General features: G+C 42.3%; 1 protein-coding gene across 1 annotated transcript in view; it reads left to right on the top strand.

The window, feature by feature from the left end:
- Positions 1-10,115: 10,115 nt before the first annotated feature.
- Positions 10,116-21,267, top strand: part of klf13 (Kruppel like factor 13) — a 66,434-nt gene continuing 55,282 nt past the window's right edge. The window contains exon 1 of the mRNA XM_061970362.1: positions 10,116-10,883. Coding sequence (XP_061826346.1) covers positions 10,451-10,883 — 433 coding nt within the window. The 5' untranslated portion in view covers positions 10,116-10,450. The remainder of the gene's footprint in view (positions 10,884-21,267) is intronic.

Below are 21,267 nucleotides of genomic sequence, written 5' to 3' on the forward strand. Positions count from 1 at the left end.
CTTAGTCATTTAAAAACGTAATATAATAATAATGGTGGCTACAGTTTTGATGTTAAAGGTCCAAAAAAAATGATGTAGAACGTCCGGTGGGCCGGATTGAAAATCTTAATGGACCGCATGTGTATTTTGCCCAGGTCTGCTTTAAGGTCCAAGCTGTAGCGTACAACTTTGGCATGTCCACAGTGTTTGTTCAGGTTTCTTGGTGTGTGGGTCGGTGTTTGAGTGGAAGTAACCACCTTCCGTTGTGTGTATTGACCTAACTTTTCAGAAGTTGCAATATAGTTGTTTGATGACCCCTGGCTGTGAAAGTTGTGTTTGTGTGGTACGTCTGTGGTTTTGTTTGTCACCATGGTCTGGCTGCAGATGTTTTGCCAGTCCTGATAGTACCGTGTGTCCGATAGTGATTGCATGATTCTACCTCTTACAGAATGTGTCAACACACGGTGATCACACCTGAGATGGCGGTCCTGACCCCCTGCCATAGAAAAACAAAAACAAATTGACTCTGCTTGCTAAGCTTCTACCTAGACCTTGGCACAGCGCAGGGTGTTTTGTCAAAGTGGTCAGGCTGTCCTGTTCTTCAAGGAGACCTCTCCCATTACAAACAAGAGAGCCTGAGAACTGGATGTCTCTGCCAGACACTGCTTGAATGTCAGAGAGTCCAAAAGGTCCCTGGAAACTTCACGTTGTAGTTTTTAAAAAAACTTAATGATTTGAAATGGTCCCCCTCTATGTGGCAGATTTCCTTACTCACTCTTTTGTGCATTGCTCGGGAGTTCCTTAAAATGAAAAACTGCACTTTTTTTTCTTCTTTTTTTTGGGCCTATTGTTTACAATCATTATGAGAGACAAAATTTTAAAGTATTTTAAAAATGATTAAAAAACGCTTGCAAGATGTGTCGCCTTTGTAGCCTTCAAAGTCCTCTTTAAAACAACTTCAAAACCCTCCATCAACATTTTATATACACACTGCAAGTATTTATATAATGTAGTAACAGTTCATAACAATATGTAATATGCACAATATACACACTGCAAGTAAATTCAAGATTCAATTATTCTATTATACAGAATTATTTACATGTGAATAATGCTGTACAATACACTGTATTAATATTATAATATTAAATGTGAATAATATAAATAATAGTAAATATTATAATAAATAATATTAATATTACAATATTAAATACAGTCTATTATACAGTATTATTCACATGTGAATAATGCCGCATAATAGACTGTATTTATATTATTCACATGTGAATAATGCTGCATAATAGACTGTATTTATATTTTTCACATGTGAATAATGCTGTATAATAGACTGTATTTATATTATTCACATGTGAATAATGCTGTATAATAGACTGTATTTATATTATTCACATGTGAATAATGCTGTATAATATACTGTATTTATATTATTCACATGTAAAAAATACCTATGTGTTTATTGTCTAATGTGAGCGAACTGTGGTGCTGAATTTCCCCCAGGGATCAATAAAGTACTTTCTATTCTATTCTATTCTAAAAAACAAAAACAAGCGCAAATCTTCATTAAGTACAAACCGAACAAAAAAAGTACTTTTTTTTTAACTTTTAGATATTTAGGGAAAGACATTAAAAGTACTTTTATCTTAAATTATGATCATGATTTCTGGTTATGATAGGCCAGCAGAAAAGCCCTGACGGCCCACCACTGTGTTAGAAAGCGGGGAAAAAAATGTTTTTCTTCTTGTCCCTCATAAAGATTGTGAACAAAACTCCAAAACAAGTGCAGTTCCCCTTTAACATTCGAGCAATTTCGACACAGCTCGCATTGAGAAAGAGGAAACGTACTCCTCTCGCACACCAAACACCAGAGCGCCACGTTTTTTTCTGTGAGCAAAGAATATGTGAAATAATACAGCCAGATGGCCTCCTGAATGGAACGTCGCCTTACTCGGGCTGAACACTGAGAACATTCTAGTGCGCTGCTTTTGTGCGGCGTGCTGAAAGTGTGCATTCATCCTCCCAGCAGCGCATCAGCTGCAGCGGAGAGGCCGCGCTAATACTCACTTGATTTCTGCTCTTTATTCCCTTCGTCCACGCCGGACAAATTCACGCTGAAAGAAGGTGTTGTACTTCTTCTGCTGAAATGACAACACGTCTGGTACACTATATGGCCAAAAGTATTTGGCCACCTGCCTTGACTCACATATGAACTTGAAGTGCCATCCCATTCCTAACCCATAGGGTTCAATATGACCTTTTGCAGCTATTACAGCTTCAACTCTTCTGGGAGGGCTGTCCACAAGGTTGCGGAGTGTGTTTATAGGAATTTTCCACCGTTCTTCCAAAAGCGCATTGGTGAGGTGTTTACTTTTGTATGCACATTAAATCAACAAAAAAATCCTGACTTTGGAGCAATGTTCACAGACTCTAGTATTTGGCTCTCTATTAGATGCAATGGTTTTCCGTATTGGGAGCATGATTTCGGTCCGGACTTGTTCAGTGGTCCTCATATGGAAGGTACTTTTCCTTGTTGATGTCTCAAGAAGGGTGTAAATACAAGAACAGACACACACACTCTTGTATTTACCTTCTGGAGACCTCGGAAAATGCTTACCTCTTTAGGACCACCCTCTCTAGATATACACTATATTGCCAAAAGTATTTGGCCACCTGCCTTGACTCACATATGAACTTGAAGTGCCATCCCATTCCTAACCCATAGGGTTCAATATGACCTTTTGCAGCTATTACAGCTTCATCTCTTCTGGGAAGGCTGTCCACAAGGTTGCAGAGTGTGTTTATAGGAATTTTCCACCGTTCTTCCAAAAGCACATTGGTGAGATGTTTACTTTTGAATGCACATTAAATCAACAAAAAAATCCTGACTTTGGAGCAATGTTCACAGACTCTAGTATTTGGCTCTCTATTAGATGCAATGGTTTGGGACCATGATTTTGATCCTAACTTGTTCACCGCTCCTCATATGGAAGCTACTTTTTCTTGTTGATGTCTCAAGAAGGGTAGGAATACAAGAACATACACACACACACACACACACACACACACACACACACGCACACACTCTTGTATTTGTTACCTTCTTGAGACCTCCAAAAAATGCTTACCTCTTTAGGGCCACTCTCTCTAGATATACACTATATTGCCAAAAGTATTTGGCCACCTGCCTTGACTCACATATGAACTTGAAGTGCCATCCCATTCCTAACCCACATTGGTGAGATGTTTACTTTTGTATGCACATTAAATCAACAAAAAATCCTGACTTTGGAGCAATGTTCACAGACTCTAGTATTTGGCTCTCTATTAGATGCAATGGTTTTCCGTATTGGGACCATGATTTATGTCATCACTTGTTCACACCTCCTCATATGAAAGGTACTTTTCCTTGTTGATGTCTCAGGAAGGGTAGAAATACAAGAACAGACACACACACACACACACACATGCACACACACTTGTATTTGTTACCTTCTTGAGACCTCCAAAAAATGTTTCCCTCTTTAGGACCACCCTTTCTAGATATGCACTATATTGCTAAAAGTATTTGGCCACCTGCCTTGACTCACATATAAACTTGAAGTGCCATCCCATTCCTAACCCATAGGGTTCAATATGACCTTTTGCAGCTATTACAGCTTCAACTCTTCTGAGAAGGCTGTCCACAAGGTTGCGGAGTGTGTTTATAGGACTTTTCGACCGTTCTTCCAAAAGCACATTGGTGAGATGTTTACTTTTGTATGCACATTAAATCAACAACAAATCCTGACTTTGGAGCAATGTTCACAGACTCTAGTATTTGGCTCTCTATTAGATGCAATGGTTTTCCGTATTGGGACCATGATTTCGGTCCGAACTTGTTCACCGGTCCTCATATGGAAGCTACTTTTCCTTGTTGAGGTCTCAAGAAGGGTATAAATACAAGAACAGACACACACACACACACCTGCACACGCACACACCCTTGTATTTGTCTACTTCTTGAGACCTCCGAAAAATGCTTACCTCTTTAGGACCACCCTTTCTAGACATACACTATATTGCCAAAAGTATTTGGCCACCTGCCTTGACTCACATATGAACTTGAAGTGCCATCCCATTCCTAACCCATAGGGTTCAATATGACCTTTTGCAGCTATTACAGCTTCAACTCTTCTGGGAAGGCTGTCCACAAGGTTGCAGAGTGTGTTTATAGGAATTTTCCACCGTTCTTCCGAAAGCGCATTGGTGAGATGTTTACTTTTGTATGCATATTAAATCAACAAAAAAATCCTGACTTTGGAGCAATGTTCACAGACTCTAGTATTTGGCTCTCTATTAGATGCAATGGTTTTCCGTATTGGGACCATGATTTCGGTCCGGACTTGTTCAGCGGTCCTCATATGGAAGGTACTTTTCCTTGTTGATGTCTCAAGAAGGGTAGAAATACAAGAACAGACACAGACACACACACACACATGCATACACTCTTGTATTTGTTACCTTCTTGAGACCTCCAAAAAAATGCTTACCTCTTTAGGACTACCCTTTCTAGATATGCACTATATTGCTAAAAGTATTTGGCCACCTGCCTTAACTCACATATGAACTTGAAGTGCCATCCCATTCCTAACCCATAGGGTTCAATATGACCTTTTGCAGCTATTACAGCTTCAACTCTTCTGGGAGGGCTGTCCACAAGGTTGCGAAGTGTGTTTATAGGAATTTTCCACCGTTCTTCCAACAGCACATTGGTGAGATGTTTACTTTTGTATGCACATTAAATCAACAAAAAAATCCTGACTTTGGAGCAATGTTCACAGACTCTAGTATTTGGCTCTCTATTAGATGCAATGGTTTTCCGTATTGGGACCATGATTTCGGTCCGGACTTGTTCACCGCTCCTCATATGGAAGCTACTTTTCCTTGTTGAGGTCTCAAGAAGGGTAGGAATACAAGAACAGACACACACACACCTGCACACGCACACACTCTTGTATTTGTCACCTTCTTGAGACCTCCGAAAAATGCTTACCTCTTTAGGACCACCCTTTCTAGACATACACTATATTGCCAAAAGTATTTGGCCACCTGCCTTGACTCACATATGAACTTGAAGTGCCATCCCATTCCTAACCCATAGGGTTCAATATGATGTCGGTCCACCTTTTGCAGCTATTACAGCTTCAACTCTTCTGGGAAGGCTGTCCACAAGGTTGCGGAGTGTGTTTATAGGAATTTTCCACCGTTCTTCCAACAGCACATTGGTGAGATGTTTACTTTTGTATGCACATTAAATCAACAAAAAAATCCTGACTTTGGAGCAATGTTCACAGACTCTAGTATTTGGCTCTCTATTAGATGCAATGGTTTCCCGTATTAGGACCATGATTTCGGTCCGAACTTGTTCAGCGGTCCTCATATGGAAGCTACTTTTCCTTGTTGATGTCTCAAGAAGGGTAGAAATACAAGAACAGACACACATACACTCTTGTATTTACCTTCTGGAGACCTCGGAAAATGCTTACCTCTTTAGGACCACCCTTTCTAGATATACACTATATTGCCAAAAGTATTTGGCCACCTGCCTTGACTCACATATGAACTTGAAGTGCCATCCCATTCCTCACCCATAGGGTTCAATATGACCTTTTGCAGCTATTAGAGCTTCAAGTCTTCTGGGAAGGCCGTCCACAAGGTTGCGGAGTGTGTTTATAGGAATTTTCGACCGTTATTCCAAAAGCGCATTGGTGACGTCACACACTGATGTTGGTCGAAAAGGCCTGGCTCTCAGTCTCCGTTCTAATTCATCCCAAAAGGTGTTCTATCGGGTTCAGGTCAGGATTCTGTGCAGGCCAGTCAAGTTCATCCACACCGGACTCTGTCATCCATGTCTTTATGGGCCTTGCTTTATGCACTGATGTCACGTTGGAAGAGAAAGGGGATCGCTCCAAACTGTTCCCACATGGTTGGGAGCATGGAATTGTCCAAAATCCAAAACCAACTCCCGAAAAACAACCCCACACCATAATTCCTCCTCCACCAAATTTCACACTCCTACCACTTGGTGGCTGAGTTGCTGTTGTTCCCAAACTCTTCCATTTTCTTATAATAAAGACGACAGTTGACTTTGGAATATTTAGGAGCGAGGAAATTTCACGACTTGATTTGTTGCACAGGTGGCATCCTATGACAGATCCACGCTGGAAATCACTGAAAGTGGCCCATTCTTCTACAAATGTTTGTAGAAACAGTCTCCATGCCTAAGTGCTTGATTTTATACACCGGGCCAAGTGATTAGGACACCTGATTCTCATCATTTGGATGGGTGGACAAATACTTTTGGCAATATAGTGTACGTGGATGGATGTGGGTCCATTTTGCACATGCATCAGGCCAATTATATCAGTCCTTGAATTAGCACGACTCACTATGTCTCGTCTTTGCAGCTGGTGTGCTCCTTTAAAGGTTGGATCTCTGGACTCTGGCGACCTAAGCTACTTTTGCACGGACTTCAAAAAGAGAACCGACTCCCTCGTCCCCCACAGTGTGCCACTTGTCTCCTGCCCAGGCTTTTGCCTGCGCTGGCTGGCTGCTTTTCACATGGCAGAGACCTCAGAGGTCCTCACAGGAAGGTTCACTGCAAGGAAGAAGAAGAAGAAGGAGCCCTCTTCTAAAATAAGGTGCTCACAATATTTCATTTTTTGTTCATACCAAACTAGGGTTGTCCCGATGCCAATATTTTGGTACCGGTACCAAAATGTATTTCGATATTTTTCTAAATAAAGGGGACCACAAAAAATGGCATTATTGGCTTTATTTTAACAAACAATCTTAGGGTATATTAAACATATGTTTCTTATTGTAATTTAGTCCTTAAATAAAATAGACAACTTGTCTTTTAGTAGTAAGTAAGCAAACAAAGGCTCCTAATTAGTCTGCTGACGTATGCAGTAACATATTGTGTCATTTATACACCTATTATTTTGTCTACATTATTAAGGACAAACTGTAAAAATTAATTATTAATCTACTTGTTCATTTACTGTTAAAATCTGCTTATGTTCTGTTTCAACATGTTCTATCTACACTTCTGTTAAAATGTAATAATCACTTATTCTTCTCTTGTTTGATACTTTACAGTAGTTTTGGATGATACCACAAATATAGGTATCAATCCGATACCAAGTAGTTACAGGATCATACATTGGTCATATTCAAAGTCCTCATGTGTCCAGGGACGTATTTACTGAGTTTATAAACATAATATACATTTTTTTTTAAAACAAAGATTTTGTGTTGCTAAAAGATATTGATGTAATCATGTTACGCTCCTGTACTTGGTATCATTACAGTAGATGTCAGGTGTAGATCAATCCATGGTGTTTGTTTATATTTTGACGCCGGTGAGCTATTGTATCCTCCTACGGTGTGTAGTGAAGCATGTTTAGCTATTGGGGCGGTATAGCTCGGTTGGTAGAGCGGCCGTGCCAGCAACTTGAGGGTTGCAGGTTCGATCCCCGCTTCTGCCATCCTAGTCACTGTCGTTGTGTCCTTGGGCAAGACACTTTACCCACCTGCTCCCAGTGCCACCCACACTGGTTTAAATGTAACTTAGGTATTGGGTTTCACTATGTAAAGCGCTTTGAGTCACTTGAGAAAAAGCGCTATATAAATGTAATTCACTTCACTTCACTTCACTTCACTATTCAGCATTAATGGTGCCTTCACAGATGTGTAAGTTACCCATGCCTTGGGCACTAATACACCCCCATACCATCACACATGCTGACTTTTACACTTTGCGCTTGTAACAGTCCGGATGGTTCTTTTCCTCTTTGGTCCGGAAGACACGACGTCCACAGTTTCCAAAAAACAATTTGAAATGTGGACTCGTCAGACCACAGAACACGTTTCCACTTTGTATCAGTCCATCTTAGATGAGCTGAGGCCCAGCAGAGCCGGCGCCGTTTCTGGGTGTTGTTGATAAATGGCTTTGGCTTTGCATAGTAGAGCTTTAACTTGCACTTACGGATGTAGCGACCAACTGTAGTTACTGACAGTGGTTTTCTGAAGTGTTCCTGAGCCCATGTGGTGATATCCTTTACACACTGATGTCACTTTTTGATGCAGGGATCGAAGGTCATGGACATTCAATGTTACGTGCAGTGATTTCTCCAGATTCTCTGAACCTTTTGATGATATTACGGACCGTAGATGGGGAAATCCCTAAATTCCTGGTTGAGAAATGTTGTTCTTAAACTGTTGGACAATTTGCTCACACATTTGTTGACAAAGTGGTGACCCTCGCCCCATCCTTGTTTGTTTCACAATATATCGTGGCACCCACCTGTTCCCAATTAACCTGTTCACCTGTGGTATGTTCCAAATAAGTGTTTGATGAGCATTCCTCAACTTCCTCTGTCTTTTTTGCCACTTGTGCCAGCTTTTTTGAAACATGTTGCAGGCATCAAATTCCAAATGAGCTAATATTTGCAAAAAATAACAAAGTTTACCAGTTGGAATGTTAAGTATCTTGTCTTTGCAGTCTATTCAATTGAATATAAGTTGAAAAGGATTTGCAAATCTTTGTATTTTGTTTTTATTTACCATTTACACAACGTGACAACTTCACTGGTTTTGGGTTTCGTCCACCGTTGGTGTAGTTTCAGTTGGGGGGCACCGGGGGCATGTTTTCTAGGGATTGCTATGATATGTCCTGATGTGCATTTTTTTGGACGGAATCACTGTTTTTTTAAGTTTGAAATTTATGTTCTTAGCATGACATTTGTTCCCCTCATTGACTCTGATTTTTCTGCTACCCATGTGCAGGGGCGCCGAAAAGGGGGGGGGGGGGGGGGGTAAAGGAGACGGATTCTAGGAGCCCATGATGGAGGGGGGCCCAGAGAGGCCCCTAATGATGATGAAGTTATAATACAGAAAAAATAATGACACTGTGTTGGGGGCCCTGTAAAGATTCTTTTCATGGGGCCCAAAATCCCTAGCGGCGCCCCTGCCCGTGTGTGTGTGTGCATGTGTGTGTGTGTGCGTGCGTGTATGTGTGTGTGCATGTGTGTGTGTGCGTGCATGTGTGTGTGTGTGCGTGTGTGTGTGTGTGTGTGTGTGTGTGTGTGCGTGTGTCTGTGTGTGTGAATGTGCGTGTGTGTGTGTCTGTGTGTGTGTGTGTGAATGTGTGTGTGAATGTGTGCATGTGTGTGTACGTGTGCGTGTGTGCGCGTGCGTGTGTGTGCGGGTGTGTGTGTGAATGTGTGCGTGTGTATGTGTGTGCGTGCGTCTGCGTCTGCGTGCATGTGTGCGAGTGTGGTTGTGTGTGTGCGTGTGTGCGTGCATGAGCGCGTGTGTGTGCGTGTGTGTGAATGTGTGTGTGTGCGTGCATGTGCGTGTGTGTGCGTGTGTGTGTGCGTGTGCATGTCTGTGCTTGTGTGTGTATATGTGTGTGTGTGTGTGTGTGCGTGTGTGTATGTGCGTGTGTGTGTGCGTACACATGTGTGCGTGCGTGTAGGTGTGTGTGTGCATGTGTGTGTGTGTGTGTGTGCGTGCGCGTGTGTGTGCGTGTGTGTGTGTGCGTGTGCGTGTGTGTGTCTGTGTGTGAATGTGTGTGTGAATGTGCGTGTGCGTGTGTCTGTGTGTGTGTGCGAATGTGTGTGTGTGTGCGTGTATGTGTGCGTGTGTGTGTGTGTGCGGGTGTGTGTGTGTGGGTGTGTGTGTGTGTATGCGTGTGCGTGCGTCTGCGTGCTTGTGTGGTTGTGTGCGTGCGTGTTTGCGAGCATGTGCGCGTGTGTGTGCGTGTGTGCGAATGTGTGTGTGCGTGCATGTGCGTGCGCGTGCGCGCGCGTGTGTGTGTGCGTGTGAGTGTGTGTGCATGTCTGTGCTTGTGTGTATGTGTGTGCGTGTATGTTTGTGTGCGTGTGTGTATGTGTGTGTGCGTGTGTGTGTGTGTGTGTGTGTGCGTGTAGGAGTCATCATTGGGCCACGCTGCGGCCAATGAGCGCGCCGCCCGGTGACGACGCAGCAGAGCAGTGCCGGTGCAGGACACGCCCCCAGCATGGAAACAGGACACGCCCCCAGCATGGAAACAGGACACGCCCCCAGCATGGATACAGGCTGCAGGGACATGCGCTCCGAGACACTCTCACTATGCTGGGGAGCGTCTGACGCCACCATGGGACTTATCACGTCCAACTTTAAAGAGTTGCTGCAATAAACCCACACTTGTTTTCTTTCATTTTTTTTATTTTTTTTTTTGCGTGTCTTCTCTCACGCAGGATGTAAAGACCGACGAGACTTGGTAAGAAGTCTCCGATGAGAGCCACCTCCTTTCCGCCACGACACACACAAAGAGAAGCAGGCGGCAAGTTCTTTCCCCCCCGCTCCCCCTGCCACGCACCCACGCCGGCGTCGTCCCGGATGTCATAGCGGGGCCGTGAAAGCCACCATGGATCACTTTGCAGCGGAGTGCCTTGTCTCCATGTCCAGCCGCGCGGTCGTCCACAGCCGCGAGGCGAAGCCGGAGAGCCCCTCGCCGGAGGAGCCGCCGGTGAAGGACAACTCGTCCCTGTACGTGGTGGCCAGGATCCTGGCGGATTTTAACCAGCAGACCCCCGGCAGCGGCGGCGGCGAGCAGCCGAGGGGCAAGGCGGAGAGCGCGGCGAGCCAGAGGGAGGATGGCGGCCGCGCCACACCTACCGCCGCCCCGCAGCCCTCGCTTTGTTTCCCGGACCCCACGCTCAGACAAAGGGGCAAGAGGTCGCGGGGTCGCCACGAGCCGCCGGAGTCCCCGCAGAAGAAGCACAAATGTCACTACTCGGGCTGCGAGAAAGTTTACGGCAAATCCTCGCACCTGAAAGCGCACCTGAGGACGCACACAGGTCAGTACAGCGCATGCGCGGGTTTCAATGTCGTCCTTTTTTTTGCCATCGCATCACTTTTTTCACTCAAGTTGTGTGAACTTTTGCGGTTTTTTTGTTGTTTTTTTGTGCGCGAACATACAGTGCCACTCCCACTCCCACGGCCACGCTCGCCCCTGCAAAGCCGCGCTGCAGCACACACACACACACACACACACACATGCACACCCACACACACACACACACACACACACCCACACACACACACACATCCTGGTTATCATTTAGAATGGGGACCAAGTTAGTTTTTTAATTTTATTTAGTTTTTTTTAATTGACATCCAGCATCAGACATTCCTATCCATTACGTCATATTCACATACATCATATATCTGTTGTCTGCCCTAAATGTCAAAATATTTTTTGTTTGTATCCCAACCATACCACCCGCCCCCCCAAAAAAGAAAGAAAAATACATCAATTAAATTAACAAAAAATAAATAATAATACATTAATAATAATAATAATAATCAGAAATAAAATAAAAATATAAACAGATACATATATATATATATATATATATATGTACCCACCCTGGCTCTGACCTGTTCCACCTTCCCAGAGGGCAGCGCTACAGGTGCATTAAAACCAAAACAAACAGGCTAAAGAACAGCTTCTTCCCCAGGGCCATAACCATCCTGAACGGACTGCCCCATTGTCCCTCATAACTGCCTTCTCTTCGGTGCAATAACCCATTCCACCAACCACCCTGTTTTTGTTTTGTTTTTTCATGTATATATTCATTTCACACCATATTCATTGCACTTCTACTTTTTTTTAAAAAATTTTATATATTTGCACATTGTTTTTCTAGCAAGCACACATCGCACTGTATGGAATGGCCTCAATCTCGTTACCTTGCGTAATGACAATAAAGCTGATTCTGATGATTCTGATATATACAGATACATATATATATATATATATATATATATATATATATATATATATATATACTAGGGCTGCAACTAACGATTCATTTGATAATCGATTAATCTGTCGATTATTACTTCGATTAATCGATTAATAATCGGATAAAAGAGACAAACTACATTTCTATCCTTTCCAGTATTTTATTGGGAAAAAAAACCCAGCATACTGGCACCATACTTATTTTGATTATTGTTTGTCAGCTGTTTTTTTTTAATAAATAAGAAAAAATGCCTCTGCGCATAGCATAGATCCAACGAATCGATGACTAAATTAATCATCGATTAAATTCACTATTTTTATAATCGATTTTAATCGATTAGTTGTTGCAGCCCTAATATATACATATATATACCGGTATATATATATACATACATACCTATACACATATAGGTAGTAATCCTTTTTTTTTTTTTAAGCAGTACAATCACTAATTAGAAAAATTAAAGTCAGGCTTATGGGGCGTGACATAGTTGACCCAGTTTTCCCAGTATGAAGTAAATTTCTCCAATTTATAATTAATAAAGGCAGTTATCTTCTCCATTTTATATATGTCCATTGTTGTTTCCATCCATTGCTTCCAAGTTGGGCTCTCCTGGGATATCTATTTCCTAGTAATGGTCTTTTTACAAGCCACCAGTAGGATATTCATTCATCTTTCTTCAGCCAGTCCTGAGGTACATGTCCAAAAAAACAAAGTTTTACTTTCAAGGGGTATTTCACGTTTGAAAATATCCTGTAGATCTGGGGACCAAGTTTTTGATCATGACTTGTGGGGACCACCCTTTCTACAGGTTGTGGAGGCATACAAAAAACGAGGTAATACGGCCCCTGCCCAGTTAGCTCATATTAAATCTCTGGATTGATGACGTCATGTGCTGATCATTCTTACTGGGGACCCTGGGGAAAAAAAGAGTTCAAATCGTTCATGGGGACCAAATTTCAATAATTTTGCATAATTCACACAAATGTGTACGTGTTAGGGTTAGAGCAGGCCTGGGCTATTATTTTGACTCGGGGGCCAAATTTAGAGAAAATAATGTGTCTGGGGGCCGGTATATCTATTTTAGGAACACTAACACAAAACCTAACAATAATGTCTGATTGAATGCTAAAAAAGGAAAATAAAGAATGTGGGGTTTACAATATTAACTATGGACGATAAAACACTGAATATTGACAATATCCACATATTTCACAATCAAGCGAAACGCAACAAACACCGCAAAATATGAACGCGAAGGGTAAAAAACCCCCACCTACAATCTGTTATATCTGATACATCACTAAGCTTTAGAACTTTGATGTAAATATCTCCTTCCCTCCCTATCACGCGCATTTCAGGCTGACCGCTCCGGAAACACTCTGTGGAAACGCTCCCCACCCACACTGCTTGGTGCCTCGTCGGAGCAGCTGTGACTTAGATTACCATCGTAACTAGTCCATCATGCAAAAGCGCAGATTTCAACCATTGAAATACTTTGTATAGTTCAAGACTTACGGTCATTTAAAAAACATCACTGCACATCATAACGGCAGCTACAGTTGAAAGATCTAAAAACATTATTTGGGAATGTCCGGCGGGCCAGATTGAAAAGCTTAACGGGCCGCATGTGGCCCCCGGGCCTTAATTTGCCCAGGTCTGGGTTAGGGTTCACCCTAACCCTACATGTTTTGTGGACCAAAGCTTAAAAATCACTTAGAATGGATCTGACTATCATTTAAAAAGGTTTCCCTTTAGGGGACCTGTTTTTTGTCCCCATACCGTCAGAAGTCACCTAAAGGTCGTCCCCATTAAGTAAGCATTGCTAGAACACACACACACGCACACACACAATGCAGACTTCCGGTGTTTTTTTGTTTTTTTTCCCCCCGCGTGTTGTTGTTTTGCACACACACACTTAGGCGTGAACGCGTGGGCGTGACACCATTGTAATAAGGGGGAAGTTTAGACGTGGCTGGAGGGAGCGACATGTGTTGCCGATAAGAGATGATCGGGAAGAGGGGCAAAAAGATGGCTTAAAGTGCGGGGGTTGATAGGAGTTGTGTCTGCCTTTGTTGTGATGTGCCACACCCCCGCGAGACACTGCCAGCTGATCTGGCCAGCAACAGACTCGACTAGCCGAGCCCAGACTGAGGAGGCTCTCCTCCTCCTCCTCTGCAGATCCTCCAAGCCCTTCCCTTTCTCTGCACACACTCTTGGAATAAAAATAAGAACACACACACACACACACACACCCCTCTGCAGCACACACTTGATGTGGAGATGACTTATGCTCTCGCCTCACAAAGGTGAAAGGTAAAAAAAACATGATTGTTTAGTGATCATTGTGGAGACAAGTGCATGGATGCTTGTCACATAATAATAATAATTATAATAATAATAATAGATTTTATTTGTAAAAAGCACTTTACATTGAGTAAACAACCTCAAAGTGCTACAGTGTATTAAAAAAATAAAATAAAATAAAAATAAAAACTAGAACAGCCAAATACAAACCCCGTTTCCATATGAGTTGGGAAATTGTGATACAATGATTTTCAACCCATATTCAGTTGAATATGCTACAAAGACAACATATTTGATGTTCAAACTGATAAACATTTTTTTTTTTTGCAAATAATCATTAACTTTAGAATTTGATGCCAGCAACACGTGACAAAGAAGTTGGGGAAAGGTGGCAATAAATACTGATAAAGTTGAGGAATGCTCATCAAACACTTATTTGGAACATCCCACAGGTGTGCAGGCTAATTGGGAACAGGTGGGTGCCATGATTGGGTATAAAAACAGCTTCCCAAAAAATTTCACAAGAAAGGATGGGGCGAGGTACACCCCTTTGTCCACAACTGCGTGAGCAAATAGTCAAACAGTTTAAGAACAACGTTTCTCAAAGTGCAATTGCAAGAAATTTAGGGATTTCAACATCTACGGTCCATAATATCATCAAAAGGTTCAGAGAATCTGGAGAAATCACTCCACGTAAACGGCATGGCCGGAAACCAACATTGAATGACCGTGACCTTCGATCCCTCAGACGGCACTGTATCAAAAACCGACATCAATCTCTAAAGGATATCACCACATGGGCTCAGGAACACTTCAGAAAAACCACTGTCACTAAATACAGTTGGTCGCTACATCTGTAAGTGCAAGTTAAAGCTCTACAATGCAAAGCCAAAGCCATTTATCAACAACACCCAGAAAAGCCGCCGGCTTCTCTGAGCCCGAGATCATTTAAGATGGACTCATGTAAAGTGGAAAAGTGTTCTGTGGTCTGACGAGTCCACATTTCAAATTGTTTTTGGAAATATTCGACATCGTGTCATCCGGACCAAAGGGGAAGCGAACCATCCAGACTGTTATCGACGCAAAGTTCAAAAGCCAGCATCTGTGATGGTATGGGGGTGCATTAGTGCCCAAGGCATGGGTAACTTACACATCTGTGAAGGCACCATTAATGCTGAAAGGTACATACAGGTTTTGGAACAACATATGCTGCCATCTAAGCGCCTGCTTATTTCAGCAAGACAATGCCAAGCCACATTCAGCACGTGTTACAACAGCGTGGCTTCGTGAAAAAAAGAGTGCGGGTACTTTCCTGGTCCGCCTGCAGTCCAGACCTGTCTCCCATCGAAAATGTGTGGCGCATTATGAAGCGTAAAATACGACAGCAGACTGTTGAACGACTGAAGCTCTACATAAAACAAGAATGGGAAAGAATTCCACTTTCAAAGCTTCAACAATTAGTTTCCTCAGTTCCCAATCGTTTATTGAGTGTTGTTAAAAGAAAAGGTGATGTAACACAGTGGTGAACATGCCCTTTCCCAACTACTTTGGCACGTGTTGCAGCCATAAAATTCTAAGTTAATTATTATTTGCAAAAAAAAAATAAAGTTTATGAGTTTGAACATCAAATATCTTGTCTTTGTAGTGCATTCAATTGAATATGGGTTTAAAAGGATTTGCAAATCATTGTATTCTGTTTATATTTACATCTAACACAATTTCCCCACTCATATGGAAACAGGGTTTGTAGCTAAAACTAGTACCGTATTTTCCGCACCATAAGGCGCCCTGGGTTATAAGCCGCGCCTTCAATGAACGGCATATTTCAAAACTTTGTCCACCTATAAGCCGCCCCGTGTTATAAGCCGCATCTAACTGCGCTAAAGGAATGTCAAAAAAACAGTCAAATAGGTCAGTCAAACTTTAATAATATATTAAAAACCAGCGTGATGTGGGCGCGCACGGAGTCGTATATCAACATGGACAGAGCTGCGTGAAAAAAGCCACCCGGCCTCTTCGCGTAAACTTAAACTTACCTTAACCACTCGCTCATCTTTTCTTCATCCATCCCTTCGAGTTAGCTTTTATGATGACGCCGGCTGGAAAGGTCTCTTTTGGCAAGGTCTTCCTTTTGAATATCACCATGGGTGGAAGTTTCTGGCCATTAGCATGGCAAGCTAGAACCACAGTGAAGGATGACTTCTCATTCCCTGTGGTGCGAATATTCACCGTACGTGCTCCCGTTGTATCCACAGTGCGGTTCACAGGAATATCAGTTGCTGTGAAATAGTAATCCGTGTGCGGATGGAGAGATTGCGTCTTTTCATGAACCGGATCCCTGACGCTTAGTAGGAGCCATTTTGTGGTCTTTACAGATGTAAACACACAAAGGAAATGAAACGTACGGTATATCCGCGCGCTTTTTCTTCTTCTACGCGGGCGGGTGGTTGCTTACAGTAGAAGAAGAAGCGCTTCCTGTTCTATGGGGGCGGGTGCTTACCTTGGCGGTTGCTTGCGTAGAAGAAGAAGCGCTTCCTGTTCTACCGGGAAAAAAGATGGCGGCTGTTTACCGTAGTTGCGAGATCGAAACTTTATGAAAATGAATCGTAATATTAATCCATATATAAAGCGCACCGGGTTAAAAGCCGCACTGTCAGCTTTTGAGTAAATTTGTGGTTTTTAGGTGCGGCTAATAGTGCGGAAAATACGGTATGCATATATCTAAAAAAAGGCTTTTTTAAAACGAAGGGTTTTTAAGCCTTTTTTAAAAGCATCCGTCTGTGGTGCCCTCAGGTGGTCAGGGAGAGCGTTCCACAGACTGGGAGCGGCGGAGCAGAAAGCCCGGTCTCCCATTGTTCGTAGCTTTGTCCTCGGAGGTTGGAGGAGGTTAGCCTGTCCGGAGCGGAGGTGTCGTGTGGAGGATTTGGGGCTGAGTAGTTCTTTTAGGTAGAGGGGGGGCATTTCCATGGAGGCACTGGTGGGTTAGCAGGGAGACTTTGAATTAAATCCTGAGTGCAACAGGAATCCAGTGAAGGGATTTGAGAGTTGGTGTGATATGGTCATATTTCCGCACTCTCATCAGGATCCTAGCAGCATTATTCTTTATGTAATGCAGCTTCTGGATGTTCTTGCTGGGGATCCCGACAAGAAGTGCGTTGCAGTAGTCTAGCCTACTAGTCTATATCAGGGCTTCTTAACCTTTTCGACTTCGAGGGCCCGACATTTCCACTAAAAAAAGGGCCACTCAAATATTAACACTGAATTAGTCATATTCAGTAATTATATCTTACCTACATATAGTTTACAACAGACAGAGTAATGAATATGTTTCTTAAATAAACTGTCATTATAATTAAAGTACAGCTTCACCCCTCTAGTCATAATTTTTGCGCTTAAGAAACTTCAATCAATGTTTACATATATAGCCCTAAATCACGAGTGTCTCAAAGGGCTGCACAAGCCACAACGACACCCTCGGCTCAGATCCCACATCAGGGCAAGGAAAAAACTCAATGGGATGACAATGAGAAACCTTGGCGGGTACCGCAGATGTGGGGACCCCCCCACCCCTGGGCTACCGGTGCAATGGACGTCGAGTGGATTTAGCGTAATATTGTGAGAGTCCAGTCCATAGTGGATCTAACGTAATAGTGTGAAAGTCCAGTCCATAGTAGATCTAACATAATAGTGGGAGTCCAGTCCATAGTGGATCTAACATAATATTGTGAGAGTCCAGTCCATAGTGTATCTAACATGATAGTGTGAGAGTCCAGTCCATAGTGGATCTAACATAATATTGTGAGAGTCCAGTCCATAGTGGATCTAACATAATAGTGGGAGTCCAGTCCATAGTGGATCTAACATAACAGTGAGAGTCCAGTCCATAGTGGATCTAACATAATAGTGTGAGAGTCCAGTCCATAGTGGATCTAACATAATAGTGAGAGTCCAGTCCATAGTGGATCTAACATAATAGTGAGAGTCCAGTCCATAGTGGATCTAACATAATAGTGTGAGAGTCCAGTCTGTAGTGGATCTAACATAATATTGTGAGAGTCCAGTCCATAGTGGATCTAACATAATATTGTGAGAGTCCAGTCCATAGTGTATCTAACATGATAGTGTGAGAGTCCAGTCCATAGTGGATCTAACATAATATTGTGAGAGTCCAGTCCATAGTGGATCTAACATAATAGTGGGAGTCCAGTCCATAGTGGATCTAACATAACAGTGAGAGTCCAGTCCATAGTGGATCTAACATAATAGTGTGAGAGTCCAGTCCATAGTGGATCTAACATAATAGTGAGAGTCCAGTCCATAGTGGATCTAACATAATAGTGAGAGTCCAGTCCATAGTGGATCTAACATAATAGTGTGAGAGTCCAGTCTGTAGTGGATCTAACATAATATTGTGAGAGTCCAGTCCATAGTGGATCTAACATAATAGTGTGAGAGTCCAGTCCATAGTGGATCTAACATAATAGTGAGAGTCCAGTCCATAGTGGATCTAACATAATAGTGTGAGAGTCCAGTCCATAGTGGATCTAACATAGTAGTGAGAGTCCAGTCCATAGTGGATCTAACATAATAGTGTGAGAGTCCAGTCCATAGTGGATCTAACATAATAGTGAGAGTCCAGTCCATAGTGGATCTAACATAATCGTGTGAGAGTCCAGTCCATAGTGGATCTAACATAATAGTGAGAGTCCAGTCCGTAGTGGATCTAACATAATAGTGTGAGAGTCCAGTCTAGAGTGGATCTCACATAATATTGTGAAAGTCCAGTCCATAGTGGATCTAAGAATAATAATGAGAGTCCAGTCCATAGTGGATCTAACATAATAGTGAGAGTCCAGTCCATAGTGGATCTAACATAATAGTGTGAGAGTCCAGTCCATAGTGGATCTAACATAATAGTGAGAGTCCAGTCCGTAGTGGATCTAACATAATAGTGTGAGAGTCCAGTCTATAGTGGATCTCACATAATATTGTGAAAGTCCAGTCCATAGTGGATCTAAGAATAATAATGAGAGTCCAGTCCATAGTGGATCTAACATAATAGTGTGAGAGTCCAGTCCATAGTGGATCTAACATAATAGTGTGAGAGTCCAGTCCATAGTGGATCTAACATAATAGTGTGAGAGTCCAGTCCATAGTGGATCTAACATAATATTGTGAGAGTCCAGTCCATAGTGGATCTAACATAATATTGTGAGTCCAGTCCATAGTGGATCTAACATAATAGTGTGAGAGTCCAGTCCATAGGGGATCTAACATAATAGTGAGAGTCCAGTCCATAGTGGATCTAACATAATATTGTGAGAGTCCAGTCCATAGTGGATCTAACACAATAGTGAGAGTCCAGTCTATAGTGGATCTAACATAATAGTGTGAGAGTCCAGTCCATAGTGGATCTAACATAATAGTGAGACTCCAGTCCATAGTGGATCTAACATAATAGTGTGAGAGTCCAGTCCATAGTGGATCTAACATAATAGTGAGAGTCCAGTCCATAGTGGATCTAGCATAATAGTGAGAGTCCAGTCCATAGTGGATCTAACATAATAGTGAGAGTCCAGTCCATAGTGGATCTAACATAATAGTGAGAGTCCAGTCCATAGTGGATCTAACATAATAGTGTGAGAGTCCAGTCCATAGTTGATCTAACATAATAGTGAGAGTCCAGTCCATAGTGGATCTAGCATAATAGTGAGAGTCCAGTCCATAGTGGATCTAACATAATATTGAGAGTCCAGTCCATAGTGGATCTAACATAATAGTGTGAGAGTCCAGTCCATAGTGGATCTAACATAATAGTGTGAGAGTCCAGTCCATAGTGGATCTAACATAATAGTGTGAGAGTCCAGTCCATAGTGGATCTAACATAATATTGTGAGAGTCCAGTCCATAGTGGATCTAACATAATATTGTGAGTCCAGTCCATAGTGGATCTAACATAATAGTGTGAGAGTCCAGTCCATAGGGGATCTAACATAATAGTGAGAGTCCAGTCCATAGTGGATCTAACATAATATTGTGAGAGTCCAGTCCATAGTGGATCTAACACAATAGTGAGAGTCCAGTCTATAGTGGATCTAACATAATAGTGTGAGAGTCCAGTCCATAGTGGATCTAACATAATAGTGAGACTCCAGTCCATAGTGGATCTAACATAATAGTGTGAGAGTCCAGTCCATAGTGGATCTAACATAATAGTGAGAGTCCAGTCCATAGTGGATCTAGCATAATAGTGAGAGTCCAGTCCATAGTGGATCTAACATAATAGTGAGAGTCCAGTCCATAGTGGATCTAACATAATAGTGAGAGTCCAGTCCATAGTGGATCTAACATAATAGTGTGAGAGTCCAGTCCATAGTTGATCTAACATAATAGTGAGAGTCCAGTCCATAGTGGATCTAGCATAATAGTGAGAGTCCAGTCCATAGTGGATCTAACATAATATTGAGAGTCCAGTCCATAGTGGATCTAACATAATAGTGTGAGAGTCCAGTCCATAGTGGATCTGACATAGTAGTGAGAGTCCAGTCCATAGTGGATCTAACATAATAGTGAGAGAGTCCAGTCCATAGTGGATCTAACATAATAGTGAGAGTCCAGTCCATAGTGGATCCAACATAATATTGTGTGAGTCCAGTCCATAGTGGATCTAACATAATAGTGAGAGTCCAGTCCGTAGTGGATCTAACATAATAGTGTGAGAGTCCAGTCTATAGTGGATCTCACATAATATTGTGAAAGTCCAGTCCATAGTGGATCTAAGAACAATAATGAGAGTCCAGTCCATAGTGGATCTAACATAATAGTGAGAGTCCAGTCCATAGTGCTAACATAATAGTGTGAGAGTCCAGTCCATAGTGGATCTAACATAATAGTGTGAGAGTCCAGTCCATAGTGGATCTAACATAATAGTGTGAGAGTCCAGTCCATAGTGGATCTAACATAGTAGTGGGAGTCCAGTCCATAGTGGATCTAACAAAATATTGGGAGTCCAGTCCATAGTGGATCTAAAATAACACACAAAAAAAAGGGATGGAAAGGGTAAGGATGGAAAGGATAATGTAGGTATAAAGTAGACTTAAAATGTACCATCGTAGCAATATAAAAT

The sequence above is a fragment of the Nerophis lumbriciformis genome, linkage group LG10 (genome assembly GCF_033978685.3).
Source record: "Nerophis lumbriciformis linkage group LG10, RoL_Nlum_v2.1, whole genome shotgun sequence".
NCBI classification, from domain to species: domain Eukaryota; kingdom Metazoa; phylum Chordata; class Actinopteri; order Syngnathiformes; family Syngnathidae; genus Nerophis; species Nerophis lumbriciformis.